This window comes from Harmonia axyridis, chromosome 6 (genome assembly GCF_914767665.1).
Source record: "Harmonia axyridis chromosome 6, icHarAxyr1.1, whole genome shotgun sequence".
In the NCBI taxonomy this organism is placed as follows: domain Eukaryota; kingdom Metazoa; phylum Arthropoda; class Insecta; order Coleoptera; family Coccinellidae; genus Harmonia; species Harmonia axyridis.
Genome location: NC_059506.1, coordinates 40,059,248 through 40,080,040, shown reverse-complemented (window position 1 = coordinate 40,080,040; position 20,793 = coordinate 40,059,248). Strand labels below are relative to the sequence as shown.

Sequence of the window (20,793 nt, the reverse complement as noted above, 5' to 3'; positions counted from 1 at the left end):
ATCAATAAATTTAATTTCTCTCTCTCTCTCTCTATTTAATTTTGAGTTACTGAATTTTTTTAATTGCTAATTTTGACAACCAAAATTTTCGAGTTGTAGCACTGGTTTTGTGAATTTAATATTGACTTCTACCATGTGGTAGTTATGTTATAACAGAAATATTTCAAAAACTTGCCTTTTCTCATCAACGAACGAAGAACACGAACACTCGGAAACCACAATCGAATGGGAACATAACGGGACAGGTTTAGGATAATAGGAACAAAGTATCTGTAACAAATACAACAATCCCAATTACAAATCGTAAAATTGAAATAAGAAAAACGTGTATTTCGAAATATAAACAAAAAAAAAAAAACAACAATCGAATCTCAATAATATAAATTGTACCGTTTCTATCGAACACCGGACTTCACCAGAAAGGACACCAACCGATATAACACTGACACAGGTTCTCGTTGCTCGTAGCCTGTCTGATCAGCAGATCCACCTGTTTCTGCACGCTCAACACCTCTTCCGGCCCAAAGTCCCTACCCGTCAACTTGTCCTTCACCCTGTTCGTTATCACGACCGCCTTCCTGTTCAGCGCCTCCGGCTGTACGGAACCGGGAGGCGCGGCGGCGGCGAACTCTGACGACGGCGACGCCTTCCTGATGCTCAACGGTTCCAGAAGTTCAGCGTCCTGGATCGAACCCGAGGACACGGACTCGATCTCGGCCGACTTGAACCTGGTGTTGGAGTCCAACAGTCTCCAGTTGAGCAACGGGTCGTAGACGAAGGCCTCCAGCACGGCCATCAGGCTGTCCTTGTTCCGCCTCAGCACGCTCATCACGGACTCGCAGGTCCTCCTGTAGGTGCCCTCTATGTGGGTCACCTCCATGGCGTTCACCAGCATCCTGGTCAACCGGAACGGGATCTTCTCGGGGAACTTGTCCCTGGTCATGGCCACCTCGAAGCAATCGCCGAAATCTATGTGCAGGATCTTGCCGCTCAGTCGATCCAGCATGAGGTTGGAAGGATGGCGATCGCCCAGACCTAGGATGTAGCCGACCATCGACATCACCGCCAGCGATCGCGTGTAGTTGGTACGCCTGTCGAACCACACCTCCGAGCTGGGGCTCTTCAGCCACAGCAGTTTGGCCAGATCGTCGCCGTGGGTGTGTTCCAGCGCGTGTTCGAACACCTCCACCTTCTGGATGACGGTGAGATGATCGTAGTCGGGCGCCATCCTCAGCATGATCCTGTGCTCTATGTTCAGCAGGATCTTCTTCTTGTCCCTGTAATCTCGAATGAGGGTGTGCAGAGTATCGCAGTGCGGCACCCACCCGATCAGGCCTGAGTTGGTGTTTAGCGGGATGACGGCGTAGCGCTGGATGGTGAGGTTCCTTCGGAAGGTGTCGGGGTCCTTCAGGAGCAGCGTGTTCACCAGGCCGAACAGCTGCATCACCCTCTCGTCCTGCCTCAGGTCCTCGTGACCTTTCAGCAGGAACATGTAGTCCTTGCCGTCGGATCCTCTGATCTTCAACTTTCTGGGTCTTTGCTTGGACGTTATGACCTCCAGAGATCTGCGAATGAATTATATTTATTGAGAAAGAGAAATACCAATTGTTAATAATGAAAATTATGTTTCGATGAATCTCAGTATGAGCAGAGGAAATGTTAAAGGGGCATCATACATTTCAACGTATGATACAAGAGAACAGATAAAAACCTCAGCAAAAACTCTGTCTCCCCATATAGGTGTAGTGATTGGTTTATGAATTTGTTTACAAAATGAGCTGACAAATTTATATTGAAGGGCTTCTTCTTTATCCAAATAAAATCCTTTCTCTTCACTAGAAGTTGACAACACATATAATACGATTAAATCTGAAAACAAAAAAGAAAAGAACCAGAAAGGAGCTATAAATGTTTCCATCATATACCACATTGAATGATGACAATAGAAATCACCACAATAAGTTGAGAAGGATAAGAATGAATCATATTGAAATTTTTAGGCCAAAAACTAACTAATGATTTTCCAACCTAATGAGCCAGAGCACAAACAGAACTCGATACACAATATATCAATACAATACTGCTAAAAATCCTTTTTCAGTTGCCTTGCAGGTCTCTTGAAGAAGGATGATCATCGCGTCATTGTCAATGGCCAATGTCGACAAAATAAAACACTCCTGTCCTTAGAAATCCCTTCAATATTCAAGTAAATAGTACCAAATCTGCTCCAAAATCGGGAGGGTTTCTTCAACCAGGACCGATTCTCCAAGAGATCAAAGGAATAATGTATTTGGTATAAAGTCACTCAAAGATCTTATTAAGTTCTTTATTTAATTTGGCCTAGCTTTCGGTCATTTACATGGCCATCTTCAGGGCAAATTAATCTGAACCTAACAATGAAAAATTAGGCAGAACCATAATAATGAGAGTCACATTTAAATAAAACTTCCTGGTTATACAATTAAAATCTCAAAAATAGGTATAATCCACAATTCAACAATCTTAAAAGACAATAGATATCAGTTAGGTTAGGTTATGTTTTTACAGATATTGTACTTTTAAGATAGTTGAATTGTGGATTATACCTATTTTTGAGATTTTAATTGTTTGACCAGGAAGTTTATTAAAAGGTGACTCTCATTGTTATGGTCCTGCCTAATTTTTCATTGTTAGGTTCAGATTAATTTGTCCTGAAGATGGCCATGTAAATGACCGAAAGCTAGGCCAAATTTAATAAAGAACTTAATAAGATCTTTGAGTGACTTTATACCTAATACATTATTCCTTCGATCTTGTTACAAAGTCGATAATTTTTTTCTTGCAATCTCCGAGAGATGATTTTTCGAATCCTCAAGTGTACCAGGATCGCTACAGGCCCCTTATATTAGGGAATCATCTCCCAATGATTTAAACTGATTGTATTCCATTAAAAAAACGTTACAACAATACAAAGAAAACTTCTTGACATTAAGAGATACTAAGAAGGTTGTCTGATCAAGCAGAACAAGATAATCCTCACCTGTGGATGTACTGTATCCTGATGATAGGTTGTCCGGGCGAATAGCTGCCAGGGACTGCCAGCTCCAGATTCTTGAACTCCTGCAGGTTGGGCGACACGTACTGGAGCTCCAAAGACGTAAGTTGCGGCAGCTGCCTGCTGATCCTCCGGAACACGTGATAGTACAGATCCCAGGCCTGGTTGAGGTCGCGCGTGTTGCTCGTCGACTTGTACTTCTGACACCAGTTGTGCGCCTCGCTCAGATCCCTGCCGTACGCCTGCGTGAAGCTGGTCTCCTTGAGGGTCTGCGGTCCCCGGTCCATGATGGCGTGCAGCGGTTCCAGTATCCGCAGCATCGCCTTGGCGTTCCTCTCGCCGAAGTACAGTCTGGACGCCTCCTCCAGTCCCTCGTGCCACATCTCGTGCCAGAGGATGGCCACCCTGATCAGCTCCTCGGAGGCGGTTTTCGCCTGGTTGACGAGGACGGGCGAGTGCTCGCTCATGCTCTTCAGGATCTTGTTGGCGGCGTTGCGACGCTGGGACGAGTTGCTCTTCGTCGCGACGGTAAGGGGATAGACGAGGGCCTGGGGATGAGTCTTGCCGATGTCTATCAGCAGGTGGTGGATGAGACGCGACACCAGAAGCCGGGGCGTGTCGATCCTGGCTATGAGCTGGGGAATGACCTGGAGCCAGGTGTTCTTCTCCACCTGGCGTATGCCGTCGACCATGGCGTCGTAGATCTCCGACGAGTGGCCGTAGTCGAACCAGAGGGTGAGCAATCTCAGGGTGTCCTGGAGGGAGCTTCCTCTGGACAATTTGATGGATCTGATGGGGAGAAGAAGGTGAATGTGCTTTCAAATAGTTTTTCGGAAAATGTAAGAGCTTAAATATTAAGTCATTGGAGAAGTCCCCGGTCTGATGCACAGATGGCGGTGCTAGTATTTAATCTATATGATATTTAGTTAGTACCAAACTCGAAACGATACGTGTCAAAATTTGACAGCAGTCCGACCAATAGTTTGTGATATATTGCGTTGTGAGTATAGCTCCTTTTGTTATTTGAAAAAAGAATTTCGTGTGCTGATAAAATATTGCTTCGGAGTCCAATCGACAGTCAGCTGAGTGGACTGGACACGATGAACCGAATCCAAAGCGAGGAAAACACAACAGTCAGCTGGCAAAGTTATGGCATCAGTATTCTGGGATGCCCTAGGTATAATATTCATTGTTTACCTCCAAAAGGGCCATACCATCAACAGCGATTATTATATTGCGTTATTGGACCGTTTAAAGGATGAAATCGTTGAAAAACGGCCCCATTTGAAGAAAAAAGGTGCTGTTTCATCAAGACAATGCGCCGTGTCACAAATCAATGAAAACAATGGCAAAATTGCATGAATTGCTTCTGCATCCACCGTATTCGCCAGATCTGGCCCCCAGCGACTTTTTCCTGTTGTCAGACCTCAAAAGAATTCTAGCTGGAAAGGAATTTAGCGCCAATGAAGAAGTAATCGCCGAAACTGAGACCTATTTTGAAGCGAAAGATAAATCGTATTACAAAAATGGTATCGAAAAGTTGGAAGATCGCTATAATCGCTGTATCGCCCTCGAATGCAACTATGTTGAATAATAAAATCGAATTTTGTCAAAAAAAAAGTTCAACTGATTCATGGCATGACGAACAATTATATAAAGTCAAATTATAGATTTACACTAGTACAGGATGTGCATAGTCATAACACCCGAGATAGAGGTACCATCAGAAGTGAACTCAGGTTTACAAGGAAAGCCCAGGACTCCCCAATTTACCGAGCAATAGAAGCATTTAACCAAATACCACCAGAAATAAAGTATATAAGAACTAAAGAAAACTTTAATATTAAGCTTAAGTTGTACCTGAAAGATTTATTTTGTTTAGTTTAACTTTGTTGTTGTTTTGAATATTATATAGTATTATTTTTTTGTATATTGTTAAATAGGCCTTGTCACCAGTACTTGTACTGTATTAGAGGTCAAGAATAAAGAAGTAAATAAATAAAATAAATAAAAAATGTGTTTTACTATGGTAGATCGGGGACTTTTCAATTGGCCTGTTGAATGAAGTGAATAGAAAAGAATGGAAATAAATTGGCGCTTTTCTTGTATTTATTATTTGATAGATACTCACTTGAAAAATCCTTGAACTGCCAGCACAGCGTAAGATATTTCAGAATGCTTCTCATTGCTATTCTCAGGTCTGTTCTTGTAGAATAAAACCGATTCAAAATTCATGTAGGCCCAAGCGTGCCATGCTTTATACCAGGAAGGATCAAAATCTGTGGCTTGTTGATAACATTTCAGTATGGGTGCTATCGAATCTTTACTCACACCTTCAAGAGACTCTTGCCAATTGCCCAACTTCAAATAACACCTAGAAAAAAAATAGTTGCAATTTCCAACAAAAATTTTAACATTTTTGATTACCTGGCCAGCAGGTTTTGCTTGTCGGTCAGAAGCATTTCGTTAGCCATAAAGTTCGACTTCACGAAGTCCTTGACGAAGTTCCCGAGCAAATGGTAAGCCCTTTCTTTCTTCTCGGCCGTCCAAAGGTGTTTCGCGTAGGCATAAACCAGATAGGGGCGGTTGTGGGGTATGACGAAGGCGGGGTTTATCTCTGGATCCTCCCCCAACAACATCACGAACGTCTTGTGGGAGAGCCTGAGCGATTCGTTCTTGCGGCACAGAGAGGCGTACTTCAACCACGCGTGGATGTTCTCGTGGGGTGATAATACCAGAGACTGCACCTAAAAGGAAAAACATGAGTTCAGGCTTGAAAAAATATCCTACTAAAAAACTATATAATTTCTTAATCTTTCTTCATCTCCTTGTAAAGACATTATTGGAACATCAACAGTTATTTTAATCGACAAATCTTACCAGCAGAATCTTTTGCCAGTCCTCGGGCAACCGTTGGCCAGATTGGAGCCTCTGCCACCACATGGACTGCAGGGTGGGCCTCCTCTCCGGAACCAACCTGTACTGCATGACCTCCTCGAGTTCCGCCAGAATCTGCACCTGTACCATCGCTCCGTATGCCCTTTGATAAGATTCTCCCGCCATGGCCGTCAGTTCGGTGTCTAAGAGGTCTCTTGTGTTATCGATGTAAATTTGTGCCAGTTCGTACTGGTTCTTATGTATGGCCAGTATGGCCCTGTAAAAGGAGCCCTCCTGTGTGTCCTTTGGTATCATCGAGACGTATCTGAAGGAAATTTAAAAGAATTAATTTATGCTTCGAAAATAGATACACCGAAGCTTACCTTTCCATCGATCTAAAATTAAGCAAACCAAATGAAGCCGAAGCAGCAAGCCTACAGGCCTTGTGTTTGTTGTTCTCATCCAAATTTTCGAATTTATTCTCCACCGTATCATGCAAATCTTTCCATTCTCCAAGAGCTTCCAAGCACCTGAAAATAAGGACAATTATTCAATTAACAGAAGAAAATACACAAGAACAAGTTTACACAATCTCAACACCAGCCATTTGCATCATTTGCCTAAACATTGATTAAAAATTTAAACATTCATTACTCTCTGATTTCTTAAGAGAAATCAGGAATTAATCGATGTTTAAATTTTAATCAATGTTTAGAAAATTGTGCAACTGGCCATTAACATGCCTCGCCATTCGAGAGCTCTATTTGAACGCAGTTTTACTTACAATGCAGTAAAACTTTTTAATTCCTTCAAACCGGAACTATCAATACCTATAACCAAATTTAGAAAAGTCATTAAAAGTGAACTGCTGAATCAGCAAAACTAGCCACATTGTTGTCGCATTGAATTTTTATATTATAGTATTTACTAGTTAATTTGTTTTTTTTTTCTCTTTTCTCTTCTACTGATAATCAAATCAATATTATTGAAATTGTAAAATGTTATTGTTTTTTTATTATTTTTGTTTCATTTTGTTTTTTTTTTTAGCTTGTAAACTGAAAAGGTTAAGAGTAGCTTTAGCTAATCTTCGCCTTTTAAGGGCAAATGTATGTACATTTGTTGAATAAAGTCGATTTATTATTATTATTATTATAACTTTGCACTTACCTCATGGTACCTAGACAAGCTTCTTGCTCGAACGGTTCCTTCTCCAGTTTCTCCTTGTACAGATCCAGGGCGTGGGTCCAGTTGTGCAGCTTCTCGTGCCACCTTATCTGGACCTCTGTCTCGCCGCACTTCTGCACCACGGTCTGCAGAAGACCCTCCGCGGCTTCCTTCTGCTGCAGCTTGTTGTTGATCGAGATCAGGGCTTCCACCACCGTGCTGTTGGGGTTCTTCAGGAATTCCTCCTCTTTGTAATGGAGAGCTTTTGCGTAAGCTCTGTAAAAAATCGACTCAAAGGTATACTTTGAACATATTCAGGTAGTGCCTCTAAAAAATTCCAATTATGGGGTGTTATTAGATTATCGAATGAATGGGGGAAACAATAATGCATGAATTTGTTGATTTGAATAGGACATTAATGATCAAACTAATGGACTCACCTCGATCTCATGGCGTGTTCGCCCAAGAGGTGCTGGTCCAATGGAAGCGGTCCCTTATCGCAGTGATCCATGAACTCGGCCAGGTTCAGTATGGTCTGGGTGATTTCCGGCACGTCCGGAACGGTGAGCGCCTTCTCCAGACAGCCGATAAGCTCCGCCTGCTTGGCGTCGCTCAGTTCGTTCCAGCAACTGACGAAGGCCGCGTTGAAAAGATCGCGTGGCAATTGGGAATAGCTCTGAGCCAGAGACAGGCAAGATCGCAGCGCGGGTATCGGAGACTGTATCAGCAGCTCTATGCTGAGCCGCCTCAGCCATTCCAGCCAGTCCTCCTTGGACACTCGTCTGACCGGCGTCCAAGCCTTCTGCAGCTCCGATTCCGACACCTTCAAGCTCTTGTTCAGCGTGGCGTCGCTGGTCACGCCCACGTCGTTGTTCCTCATCCTCGTCCGCTGCCCCACCACCGGGAAATCGATGTCGTCCGCCATCGTGGTCCTCGACTGCAGCTTGGACACCAGGATGTCGAACTTGTGGTGGCTCAGCTTGTGCTTGTGCAGCGTGTTCTGCACCAGCGGTATGAACATGTTGAACTTCTTGCCCATGCGGAGCATCACGGCGCACGTCGTCTCCATGGCTTGCTGCCGAAGTTCCGGGCAGTTCTCCAGCTTCCTCACGATCGGATGGATGATCCTGGAGGCGAAATCGGACATGTCCAGGCTCTCCGCCATCTCCTCGACCGTCTTCAGCGCCTGCTTGGACACGTTGGTCGGACAGTCTTTGGCGTCGAACAGCTTGACGATGGGCGGTAGGATCAGGTGCAGGTAATCGGAGAGGTTGTTGCCGAAGCTGGGCAGCATCAGCAGCAGCTTCATGGTGTAGAGCCTGTCTTTGGACGTGTCGTGATTCAGAACCCTTAGCATCTGGGGCATTAAGTTCGGGAGGTACACCTTGAACTCGGTACCCAAGGCCATGGCTAAATGCTCCACGAGCAAGATCAAAGTAGGCTGGATGGGACTCTCCGGCGTCCAGTAATCGTCAATCAGGGCGGTGATGTCGTCCAGATAATTTCTGATGTGCTGCTTTACGATGACGATCAGTTGCGCCAACTGCTGGAACAGAAACTCCCTGAACCCGACGTCCGGATTCTTGGCCGCGTTCAGCAGGCTCGGAACTACTTTGGGTATGTAGGGCACGCACTTGATACCCAGACTTTTGAAGATGAAGGTGACCGCTTGCACCACCATCGTGTGGTGTTGGAACAGGGTGGGGTCTTTCAGGATCTTCATCAGCGTGGCTATGGCGATGGCCAGATAGTACTCCTCGAGGGTGTTCTGGGACATGTTGACCAGCATTTCGCTGGACGTCAAGTCGGTGACGTCCTCGCTTTTGTCCGCCATCGCGATTAGAGCTGGAGTCTCGCGCTGGCAGTCGATCTCGCCTCTGTTTATCTTGTGCCTGTAGGTAGAGTGAGAATGTTAAGAAAGAAGGCCGAAATTTAAACCTTACAAATTACCTATAGGGGTCCAGCGCGCCGAGCAGACCAAGCACCCTGAGCGTCTCCCTCCTGATGGACCTCTGCTGTTCCGTCTTCAGGAAGTTGATGAGCACGTCGAGCAGGTTCGGGTACCTGGTGTAGGGCTGTATTATGTGCCCGGTGGCGCCCACAAGCTGACCCAGGGTCTTGAGGGCGGCGCCCCTCTTGTCGGAGTCCGACGCGTCTCCGAGCATCTCCAGCAGGATGGTCATCAGGTCGGACATCCAGTTCTGGAGCTCGTTGCCGTCGCCGGTCACCTCGGCTAGGTCTCCGACAGCGTAAAGCATCGAGAGGGTCACCCCTGGCGTTAATAGATCGCAGTGTTTTAGTTTGGGTACTAGAGACTGGAAAAAAAATAGATCAAAATATAATAAAAACTGCACTAAATTGATAACATCCAAACCAATATATCAACTAGACTACCTCACACTGACAGTACAGGTTTATAAAGAAACTGAAATATTGAACAAGTTAACGCTTCTCGAAAAAACCAAATTAATGTATAAAATAAAGAAAAAACTATTAAAAACCAGCAACGTTTTAGTCCAAAATGGTAACTATCATAATTATGAAACAAGAAGAAGAGAGTACCTAAGAAATGACTTTGCCAGAACGACTAAAGCCTTGAAATCTCCCAGTACTAGTAGCATTACCTCGTATAATCGAATACCGATACATCTAATAAATGCCCCCTCGATAAATCAAATGTGCCATAATCTAAAACCATACCTTTAGTCTTTTCTTGTCTGTAATATTCTTGCTGATAAAAGAATGTGAATGAATTTACAAGTTAGTTAAGTTATTTTTGTACAGTTATTGTTGTTATATTATTGAGTTAATATTATATTGTTGGTTGTTTTGTTATAGGCTAAATCTAGTCATAAATTTGGTGCCAGTTTTTGTAACTCTTTTGGGGTCAGTAATAAATATTGTTATTATTATTATTATTAATATCTTGAGGAGAGTGTATGCTATTTCTAGGTAAAGAGAACGCCACTTAGACGTTGATGGCGCTATTCGATTTGTAATATAAGAAATGAATGTAATATGAACTGTTCATGATCACTACTAGATGACTTTGTTATATAAATAAAATTAGACAGAGTAATAAAATATGTTCTGTAAGTTTTTGTATTTTAGAATTTTTTATTTGCTTAATTTGTTGTATTATAAATCTTTTTTAGTATTTCTTCATGAAATTTCGGTGCAATAAATATATTATTATTATGGCATTTCCGAGAAGAGGTCTTCTCTAGTATTAGAGTAATTTAATTGTTCAAGTTTAGTGCAGATTCTTTAACCTTTTTCGGAAATAGAATAATTCAATATATTTCTCTCACCTTAAGCACCGGTTCCACATAGGGCCTAACCAATTGGGGAGAACTGACGACCAGCCTGTCCAGCATCTTGGCCGCCTGCTCCCTATTCCTGGTCAGGCCGGAATGCTCCAGCTCGGTCAGGAACTGGATCAGGATCTTCCTGAGGGACGGTATTATGTAGGCCGGATTCTTGGTGCTCAGTCGACCGTAGATGAAGAGCGCCACCTCCCTGATCTCGAACACCTCGTCCTGCATCGCGACGAACAGGTAGGTTAGGACGTCCGCCTGACCCAGCACGGCGTCGAAAGCGGGGTCCATCGACGTCAGGACGCCGAAACGAACGCTCGGATCCGTGTCGGTCACACCCACCACCAAGAGACGCTCCAGCACTTTGGCTACCGCTTCCACCACGGTCTTGTTGGGATCTTCCGGCTGCGCCTGCAGGATCTTCTTCAGCAGGCGGCACGTCGTCTTGACGGCTTCCAGGCGGACGTCCTGAATTTACAGAAAAATGAATTAGTGAATTTTGTTAAGGCTAACACAGGGAGAAGAAGAATGGTTCAACTCTATGATTACTCGCACCATGCTCTCACCTCTAGCGAGTGCTTCCGTAATTCAGTATTAGACAAGAATCACTTCAGTATTCATTAGTAATTACTAAAGGGTGTTTTTTTTAGAGCTATTGAACTTTAAATTGCAATAAAACAACGATGGATTATTCGATTGACATGAATTTTATTTATCCGCAAGATAATCTTGTGGCATTACATTTTAAATATGATTTCTGGCATATGACCGCCACGGCTGGCTCGGATGTAGTCCAACCTGGACGTCCAATTTTCGATGACTTTTTCCAACATTTGTAGCCGTATATCGGCAATAACACGGCGAATGTTGTCTTCCAAATGGTTAAGGGTTTGTGGCTTATCCGCATAGACCAATGACTTTACATAGCCCCACAGAAAGTAGTCTAGCGGTGTTAAATCACAAGATCTTGGAGGACAATTCACAGGTCCAAAACGCGGAATTAGGCGGTCACCAAACGTGTCTTTCAATAGATCGATTGTGGCACGAGCTGTGTGATATGTTGCGACGTCTTGTTGGAACCACAGTTCCTGGACATCACTGTTGTTCAATTCAGAAATGAAAAAGTTAGTAATCATGGCTCTATACCGATCACCATTGACTGTTACGTTCTGGCCAAGAACATCATCGTTTTTGAAGAAGTACGGACCAATGATTCCACCAGCCCATAAAGCGCCCCAAACAGTCAGTTTTTCTGGATGTAACGGTATTTCGACATACACTTGAGGATTAGCTTCACTCCAAATGCGGCAGTTTTGTTTGTTGACATAGCTATTCAACCAGAAGTGCGCTTCATCGCTAATGGACGTAGTACGCGATACGTATTCCGCACAAAACCATTATTTTCGAAATAAAATTGCACTATTTGCAAGCGTTGTTCAGACATGAGTCTATTGTCAAACCAAACTGAGAATAAATCACTTGACAGCTGTTAAATCGATCGCCATCTCGGTAATGCCAACTTAAAGTTATATACCTCGAAAAAAAAACACCCGTTATTATAACAATTACCAGTTTTTCAACTGAAGATTTGCAACAGACAACTCACCTGCGACTCATGAGTGGTGTAATAGTTGGCGCACCTCTGCACGAACTGCACCAGGTTCTGGTTCTTGAAATCGAACGTGCCCAGCGTGTTCAGCGCCAGTATCAACATCTGCGAGTCGCTGGTCTCGCTTACGTTACCCAAACCCGAATACTGCATGATCAGCTGACCGGGCATGCCCGGATGCACCAACGCCTTGGTGAGCAGTATCGTGGACAGCATCTTCAGCAGGCCGACGCTGATCTTCTCCTTCTCCGGCGGTATCTTCTTGGCCAGCTCCCTCAGGCAGATGGTGAGCGAGGGCGTGAGTCCGCTGGACAGCATCTGCTCGAGCAGGTTCGGCACGTCCATCTTGTCGTGACGGTCGGTCGCGTGGGCCAGGAAGGTGACGCACTTGAAGATCGAGGAGTCGACGTACGTCTTCTTCCTGGACAGGGTGTCGATCCTGGGCAGGGCCATCTTCACGAATTCCATTATCCGCTCTAGATACGGCTCGACGTCGTCTTCTACGGCCAGGGCTATGAGTCCCAGGGTCACGAAGCAGCTGCCCCTGTCTCTGTCCCTGCCCCTTATCATGGCGAACAGGTGGTTCATGGAGACGTTGAGGAACTCGGTGACGAAGAGCCTGCGGTTGAAGGCGGCCATTCTGGGCAGCAGCGTCAGTATGGTCTGCTGCACGTGGACGCTCCTGGAGGAATACAAACACGTCTTTTCATACTGTTTAAATATTAGTATAACCGTTAGATGAATAACCGATTATACCAGATCATACTAGAAAGTCTAAAATCTTCAAATTTTTTTGTTTTTTTTTTTAATAATAATAATCACTTTGAGTCTATGCAGCTAGTGTACAAATTTCAGTTTATATTATAAATTTTGTAAGTTTCATAAACTGTAATGCTTTTCAACTTTTTTCAATCCCCAATCTTCCTATACGTTTGAGGGACTTCTTATGAACTCGGTTTTTGAGTGATTGTGTTGAGTCTAAGTTTTTTACTGTCATTTAAGACTTTAACTAACAAACTAACTTTACTTGAACAGAGTTAGAAAATTCTGGGCTTTCTGAATATGTTTAGTTTTTAATCTGACGTTTCGACAACAACTGCCATAGGCAGAACTCAGTGAAGAGTAACAATCTATGATCTAGAAACTTCTGAAGATGCTTAACGCAGTTTTTGGTGAAACATCAAGTGAAAAATTGACATGATAAAACTAATCAAAATCTTGTTTTGTGAATGAACCGATCTATTTTGTTTTTGGTAGAACATGATCACAAAATATAATTCTTTCAGTGTGATCCTTTTCAAGGAAAGGCCTAAGAATTCTTAGTTACACACAAGACCTCCTGTAATTTTTGTCCAGGATTCACCCCCTAAATACTTTCTCACTTATTTGGTGACACCCCGTATAATAACAATATTTCTCTATTTCAGAATCGTAATGAGTTCATTACAGTTCTAAAAACAGTGTTGTAATTAACTCATTTCAGCATCGTTTTCAGTTATATTTTTCGTTTTGTGGTTGTCTATACTGACTTCCAGTCCTATCAAATATCAACAAACGTCAATAATTGTCAATATGATATAATTTGGATAGAGTGAAATGATTTGCAACATTATTCGCAATTTCTTTCAATTCTGGTGTTATTAAATCGATTTCGTCAGACATAATTCACGAATTTAATGCGTAATTGTAAATTATTTCAAAATTTCGAAACGTACGATTCATATTCAAATTCCGTAATCTGTCAATTTTCGTAACAGTCACACCAACTGCTAAAATACAATACAAAAGTCACTAGGATATATCATCTGAATTTTTCTTTGAATTTCGACAATATTTCACAAAACTTGACTGAAATAGAGAAAATATCATCTAATACTCGTTGCAGAATAGGTGCCCATTCTGCCACTTGTTTTAGAATATACTATTATTCATTCAAAATACCATATATTTCTATCACGAACTCACCTGGATCCCCTCTGTGCCAACACATCCGTGCAGACGTACTCGAATTTCTCCATGAGCAGGTGCTGACATACCAGCGATTCTACAATTGGGATGCTGTCTTCGGCGTTATCGAACAGGTTGTAACTTCTCAGTTTCGGCAGCTTCTTGTCCATGTAGATCACATTGTCCTTGGACTTGGTCCTGGGATCTGTGATGTCGACCATGTTCTTGTATTTTTTTTCCCAGGTTGCGTTGGAACATCGCAATAGCTCGTTCATTATGAGCAGGGCGCCGTGGACTCGTTCATCCTTTATCCTCTCGCCCTTGTCAATGTTGAGGAGCTTGCAGAATTCGTCATAGCACTGTTTGTACCTAAAAGTGATTATTTCAATGAAAAACAAATCAAATTACTCCTGAACATTCTTTTCGACTAATCACATATATTTCAATGATTTTTTGTGAATTCTTATAAGATACAGTCAAAATTATTCTCATAATATGCTTACCACAAAGGGTTTTGGTTTTGCCTTGCAGTTTCTCTCTGAGCGGTAACAACCAAAGCAGCCCTTAAGGCCTCAACAGCATCTTCCCTTATACAAGCCTTAGGGTCTTGAACAGCGTAAAAAATCGAATCAAAAAATGGAGAAACTTGCTGATAAAAATAAGTAGGAACTGTAATGGCCAATTCTTTGAGTATCAATACCGCCGCATGTCTCCGACTCTAAAAACAACAGAATTAGTTAGAGTTTTCACTATATCAACAACTACCAACCTCTACACGATCCCTTCCCAACCATTCAAACGCTCGTTTGACTTCGAATTCAACATATTCAGAAGCTTTGGAACCTGAAAATACCAAAGCAAGTCTTCCCATCGTTTTAGCTGCTAGTTCCATCACGCCAACATCGCTTGAAGGAATGAGATTTCTTAGGTAGTTGGCAAATCGGGATATTCTTGTTGTCATGTTACCAAAGTCGGCTCCAGTAAGGCACACTGAAAAATAAGTTGTTAGATGTTGGAAAAATTCGTTTTTTATAGTTATTTACTTATAGCCAATAGGCCACCCATTTTTTCATTCACGTCGGGACTAGAGACCATTTTGAAGATGTGATGATTGAACTCATCGCAGAAATTGTTGATTTCATCTGGAGTTGCTTCACGTAGTTCAGTTTTGAGGTATTGGGAGAGGTCGTTTGCTGTTCTATTTCGTGTTTCGGCATTCTTGGATTTCAATCCAGAAATGAAACTATCCATAGCGGCAGAAGACATTTTGAGGTAGGTGGATCTTGGATAACAGCCACTAACAAAATATATATTTTTTCTTAGTCCATGAATGACACACTAACAGACGCATTTTAACAATTTCCGAAACACTTGAGGTGAAGTCAATTGTCAAATGTTCGGGACATGATAAACAACAATTGATAAAAAACAGCTGATTAGAATAATCAAACGCTGAATTGTTTATCCGGAGATGAATTAAACTGAAGAGTATTCATTTAAATTATTCTGAATCTGAAACGAAATTATAATGGACACATACAATTATTTGATGGTTTTTTTGATGTTTGAAAACAATACTTTTTATGAAACGAATTTGTTTTGACTCAATTACAAATTAGATATTCATTTTATCCGCGGCGTAGTTAAACTATCCATTAACAGATGGCGGCTTAGGTGGATAGATTTCTTTGTAGTGGCGGGTCTACAGGATTAAGCAAAAAGATAGCAAATGGTGGATTAATCTCAGATAACATATTCATATTATCTGAAGCTTCAGTGAAAAGTGGAAACGTTGGAGTTGAAATATATAACTTTATCCGCAAAGCTGTTGTAATCTTACATCGATTTCTTTACATGAACGCGTTAACCATCGACAGTTACATTTAAAAGCATTAGATGCCAGCACAGAAAGCAATTCTACGATCCCTTGGCTCATTTACATTCTGATTAGAAAACAAATCATTGAGTAAACTTAAACTGTGAAAAATTTAGAGGGGTTGGAATGAATTTAAATAATTATAAATGCAGTTAAGATATGACACGTGCTGCAAGCGATAAAACGTTTTAATATTGAAATATTACAGGGGGAGGGCATTTAGTAAAATTGTTTTTTTAATGGGGCAAATCTTAGGGAGAAATCGCAGCTAATAATAGTGAAGCAAAAAATCAATTGTAGGAACAGTGGAGTGTGAATAATTTGTGTAAATTTTCAGTTTTCGTAAGTAATTGCACAAGTGCATCAAAATTATCGATAATTTTGCATGACAGCGTGTTGTCATAAAAACTGTATGCAGTTTTTCAAAGAAAACACTCTGGAATGCGAAATTATCCGGTCATTTTGATGCACGAGTGCAATTCGGGGGAATATTTCCCGAATAAACTGTTACATCACTTGTCAAACTGATGTAGAATGGAATTGCCATAGATTCAAACTGTGTAAGATGCATAGAAACTATGCATCTATGAACAGAACAATTATCGCAGTGCAGTTTCGCTTCCTACAATGCAATTATCGCTGTAATTTTCGATAATTGTTCTCCACATACATGGATTTTTGACAGGAGGGAAATATTCGCTGTAATTTTTGATAATTGTTCTCCATATACATAGAATTATTGACAGGAGGGAAATATTCGCTGTAATTTTCGATAATTGTTCTCCATATACATAGAATTTTTGACAGGAGGGAAATATTCGATGAAATGTTTGGAGTATAAAGCAGACATCGAAGAAGTAATAAACTGAAAAGCTGTTACAGGTGAAAAACACGAAGTTTCGCCGATCTTGCAGCTAATCTGCATTGGGAATAACTCAGGAGGCCTTGAAGGTACATTTTAATCGCGAAATGTAGGAAGTAAAAAGCGCGCAAAGCTCCCAACTGCTTTTTTTTCGTATGAAAAATGCACGGTACGTCTCACAACTCGACTCGAGTCCGCATAACTTTCCGCAAAGCGACGGCAATAAAAAAAGTTTGTAGTAGAGCCGGCTGACTGTCAATTAATAACGGATATATTAATAAGGGCTGACAGTCGAATAAAGAAAACTCCTTGACAAATTAAGGAGCGCTGAATCCGGGCGAGAATTTCCGGGGCTTTTTTCTCTGGAAAATTAGAAAGGGGAAGGAACCGTCGGAATTTATTTCGAAATTAAATCTCGCAAATCCACGCCAAGTTGACGTTCGGATGAAATAATTAGGGAGTAATCCGGTGGATGGCATCTAGGCCAGAAGTTCGCCGGACAAAGTTCCGATGATAATTTTAATTTGGCAGGGACTGGGAGCTAAGAAAATATTTATAAGAGCGCTGATTAGAAAAGGGACGCGGAATGTTCTTCTAGTTTTGTTTCACGAACAGGCTCGATGATTAATGTTTACGACGAGGACTTTTTGCCTAATTGATGGATCGTTTTCGGACCAAGAAATAATTGACGTTTTTATCGAGTTGCGTTTGTTTTATTTGGATCTTTCCAAATCGGTCGGTTTATTTGGAAGTTTGTATCAAGTGAAAGTTGAGGATTTGCAATCAGAAATCTGCTATTTCTTTCAGATATTTGTTCCAGGGAAATCATAAATAATTTAAAAGTGCTACCAAGTGTAAGGATTCACGGCTTGGCTTGATTTTCAGCTACTTGGCTTGAACTCAACTTGATTTCAAGTCGAGCTCAAGTCAAGTAGTAGTTTTTCAATTTCTAGTCAAGTCAAGTATTTATTCATCAAGTACTTGAATCATATCGAGCTACTTGATATTTAGCAGTTTTATTGTGTAGTGTCACATCAATGAAAAAATGATGAAATGAGAAGGAACCTTGCAAAAAACACTCTTATTTATAAAACTCATTGTAGAAAAGAACCGAAAATATCAACTTTTTTGAAATAGAAACATAAATTAAATCACCATAAATCATAACAAAATATGTTATTGTCTTTCAAAAGGAGCTGAAAATGCTGACGTTGATAAAAAACCCTTGGCTATTTTGGCCAAGTTTTGAAAGATATTTCTGAAACTACCAAAATCTACCAATAGATTTCATAGAAATGTGAGAAAACTACTAATAAAGTCACACTAGCGAATGCTTCAGTCTCTCGGCGATCGAGGAATACCCTTATTTAGTCTAAGCGCGCACGAGATTGCAGAAATATATGGCGTGCGACGCGTCCATATGAAGCTCAAATAATATCAAGTAGCTTGATATCAAGTCAAGCAATAAATATCTGAAATCAAGTCAAGTCAAGCTCAAGTATGTAATTTTTGACGAGCTTGATTATCAAGTCAAGTAGTTGGTTAAAATCTCAAGCTACATGGCTTGATGAATCCCTCACACGCCCATCTAAAATAGGTCTGTAGTCTCCAAGGGCGCAATTGGCGAATGCATGAACAAACGTTCAAAAGCCCCTGGCTATAAATGGCGTAACCTAACCTAACCAAGTGTGGCTCAGTGTATTTATTACTGGTGTTCTTGTATCGTTTAAAGAAAATTCAATTTCAAATTTGTTTACAATACAATACGACGAATAGTGTCGTCCATGAATTCTTCTTGAATTTCTCTCAGTTATGCTCACAAAAGAGCATATTTAAAGGCAAAATTGGAACATGTGCCTTAAAACTTTTGAACTCATTCCAGTATTTTTCTCATTTTTTTATGAGTCATTTCACAAGAAAAAATGTACTTTCGTATAAAATTTGTAGCAAATATTTCATTCCTTTTACGAGAAAAGTTTTCAGGATGACGTTAACTTTCAAAATCTTCTTTTCGATCATTTCCAAAACTTAAAGCTATTGGCGTCAGCCCGTCTGGTTCGTCTCACTTTTCGTCCGTACCCCGTATCTCCCCTTCCCCTGGATAAAATCAGTAGAAAACCGCGAAAGCCAGCGTGAAATCTCTGAACCCAAGAAACGATTCGTTTTTATCTGTAGCGTGGGAAATAATTACGAAGCTATTATTTGTTTTGCCGGTTGTGTGTGTGTGTTCCTCCGCACTCTTAATTAAGGGCTTTAACAACCTAAAATACGGCCAGCCCGTATGGCGCGCTTAATTATTTCCAACATACAAATCCTCGAGCAATTAAGTCTTCGTGGAACTTAACTCTCCGCCGTTTGAGATGTTTAGTTAGAACAGTTTACAACTAGTCGTGTTAACTACGACTCTGAAAATTCATTCTTATTATTCTTTCTTATTCGTCCCCTTCTTGAACGATCTCAATATTTACTTTTACTGGGGATTTTTGAACGACTGACTTTGAGAGAAGTTTTTTTTTTTTTGGAACGGTAATTGGATCATTTGAAGGACGTATGAAAATCCCATTCGAAAAAGGTCAATTTTTTTAGGAGGGAGTAATTAAAACTTTAATATCGAAGCTGTAGGCACGATGTGAACACTTTGAATTTGGATTGTTGTTCGATTTTATGAACGTTGGAAAAAATTCTGAGGTACTTCGACGCTTAGAGTTGCGCCAGATACAATAATTGGATGAGAAATGTTAAAATCTTTCCTTCGTGAAGGAACATAATATATTTTTTTCTACAAGAATTAAAAATCCAAGTTTGCGCATTAAAAAAAAAGTTTGTAGAGTTTTACTGTTTGAAACCGAGGCAAAACTCCATAATGACGTCTATCTTCATGAATAATGTATGATAGAATAAAATTGTAATAAATATTCATTCCATTAAAATTTTAGCTGTAGAAAAATAGTATAACACATTTAGGTATAACCGTTATTTTCAACTGAAAAAAAAGGTTTTCAGTATAAACTTAAGCCATTTATAGTCAGGAGCCTTTGAACGTTTGTTCATTCATTCGCCAACTGCGCCCTTGGAGACCATAAAACAATTTTAGATGGGTATGTGTAGGAATTCATCAAGACTTGAAAATCAAGCTTGTGAATAATTACATATTTGAGCTTGGCTTGACTTGATTTTAGATATTTATTGCTTGACTTGATATCAAGCTACTTGATATTACTTGAGCTTGATATGCACGCGTCGCATGGCATATATTTCTGCAATCTCGTGCGAGCTTAGACTAAATGGGGGGATTCCTCGAGCGCCGAGAGACTGAAGCATTCGTCAGTGTGACTTTATTAATAGTTTTCTCACATTTTCATGAAATTTATTAGTAGATTTTGGTAGTTTCAGAAATATCTTACTAAACTTGACCAAAATGGCCAAGGATTTTTATCAACGGTAGCATCTTCAGCTCCTGTTGAAAGACAATTTTCCAGAGCGGCTCTTACAGTTGCAAAAACCCGCAATAGGTAAGGCGACAAATCTACAAGATGCCTCATGTGTCTAAGATCCTGGATGGAAAATTATGAAATCAAACAAAGCCTGGAGGTTTCTCAATATTAAGAAACTTTGTTTTTTATTATTTTTCATTTTGTTATGATTTATAGTGATTTAATTTATGTTTCTGTTTAAAAAAAGTTGATATTTTTGGTTCTTTCATACAATAAAATTAATGAATAGGAGTGTTTTTTGCAGAGAAGTTCCTTCTCATTTAATCATTTTTTTCATTGATGTGTCACTACACAATAAAACTGTGCTAAAAATCAAGTAGCTTGAGAATCAAGCCAAGCCATGAATCCCTAGGTATGTGGTATATAAGGTTGGTGAATTATTGACGAGCGCTCAAAAACTCTTGACTTCACTTCAGTTCTTTCTTTTTTTTCGACATTCTTGAATTTTCTGTTTTTCATAATGCAAACCACATGAAGTTTTGCAACATTAACATTTAAATCCAAGTGCAAATTTTCATCTAGATCGAATAAGCAGTTTTGAAATCATGTGAGAAACAACATTCCGAATGTTCATATTTACGGAACCCTTAGTCCAATTTCATCGTTTGGGATC

At 40.8% G+C, this 20,793-nt stretch overlaps 1 protein-coding gene across 2 annotated transcripts; it reads right to left on the bottom strand.

Annotated features, from left to right (window-relative positions):
* Window positions 1–309: 309 nt before the first annotated feature.
* LOC123683403 (serine/threonine-protein kinase Tor) lies at window positions 310–15,567 on the bottom strand. Of its 2 annotated transcripts, XM_045622420.1 has the most exons (16): window positions 15,489–15,567; window positions 14,992–15,245; window positions 14,718–14,938; window positions 14,452–14,666; window positions 13,967–14,317; window positions 11,999–12,683; window positions 10,387–10,860; window positions 9,026–9,390; window positions 7,516–8,967; window positions 7,079–7,351; window positions 6,295–6,441; window positions 5,915–6,236; window positions 5,462–5,781; window positions 5,166–5,408; window positions 3,020–3,823; window positions 310–1,565 (listed from the first exon to the last, which is right to left on the bottom strand). In XM_045622420.1, exons 2-16 carry the CDS (start codon window positions 15,212–15,214, stop codon window positions 413–415), a joined length of 7,248 nt encoding a protein of 2,415 aa, XP_045478376.1. In that variant the 5' UTR covers window positions 15,215–15,245; window positions 15,489–15,567; the 3' UTR covers window positions 310–412. The 2 variants fall into 2 exon arrangements, with proteins under 2 accessions (XP_045478376.1, XP_045478375.1); XM_045622419.1 differs by lacking the exon at window positions 15,489–15,567 and having other exon boundaries at window positions 14,992–15,477.
* Between the last annotated feature and the right edge of the window lie 5,226 nt (window positions 15,568–20,793).

Bases quoted from the DNA above. Each gene is read 5' to 3' on its own strand.
- LOC123683403 (XM_045622420.1), bottom strand. From the start codon at position 15,214: ATGTCTTCTGCCGCTATGGATAGTTTCATTTCTGGATTGAAATCCAAG. The intron at 9,391-10,386 runs GTGAGAGAAATA...TTTTTTTTCCAG, and splicing joins ATGTGGAACCGGTGCTTAAG to TCTCTAGTACCCAAACTAAA. The intron at 1,566-3,019 runs GTGAGGATTATC...ATTCATTCGCAG, and splicing joins AGGATACAGTACATCCACAG to ATCTCTGGAGGTCATAACGT.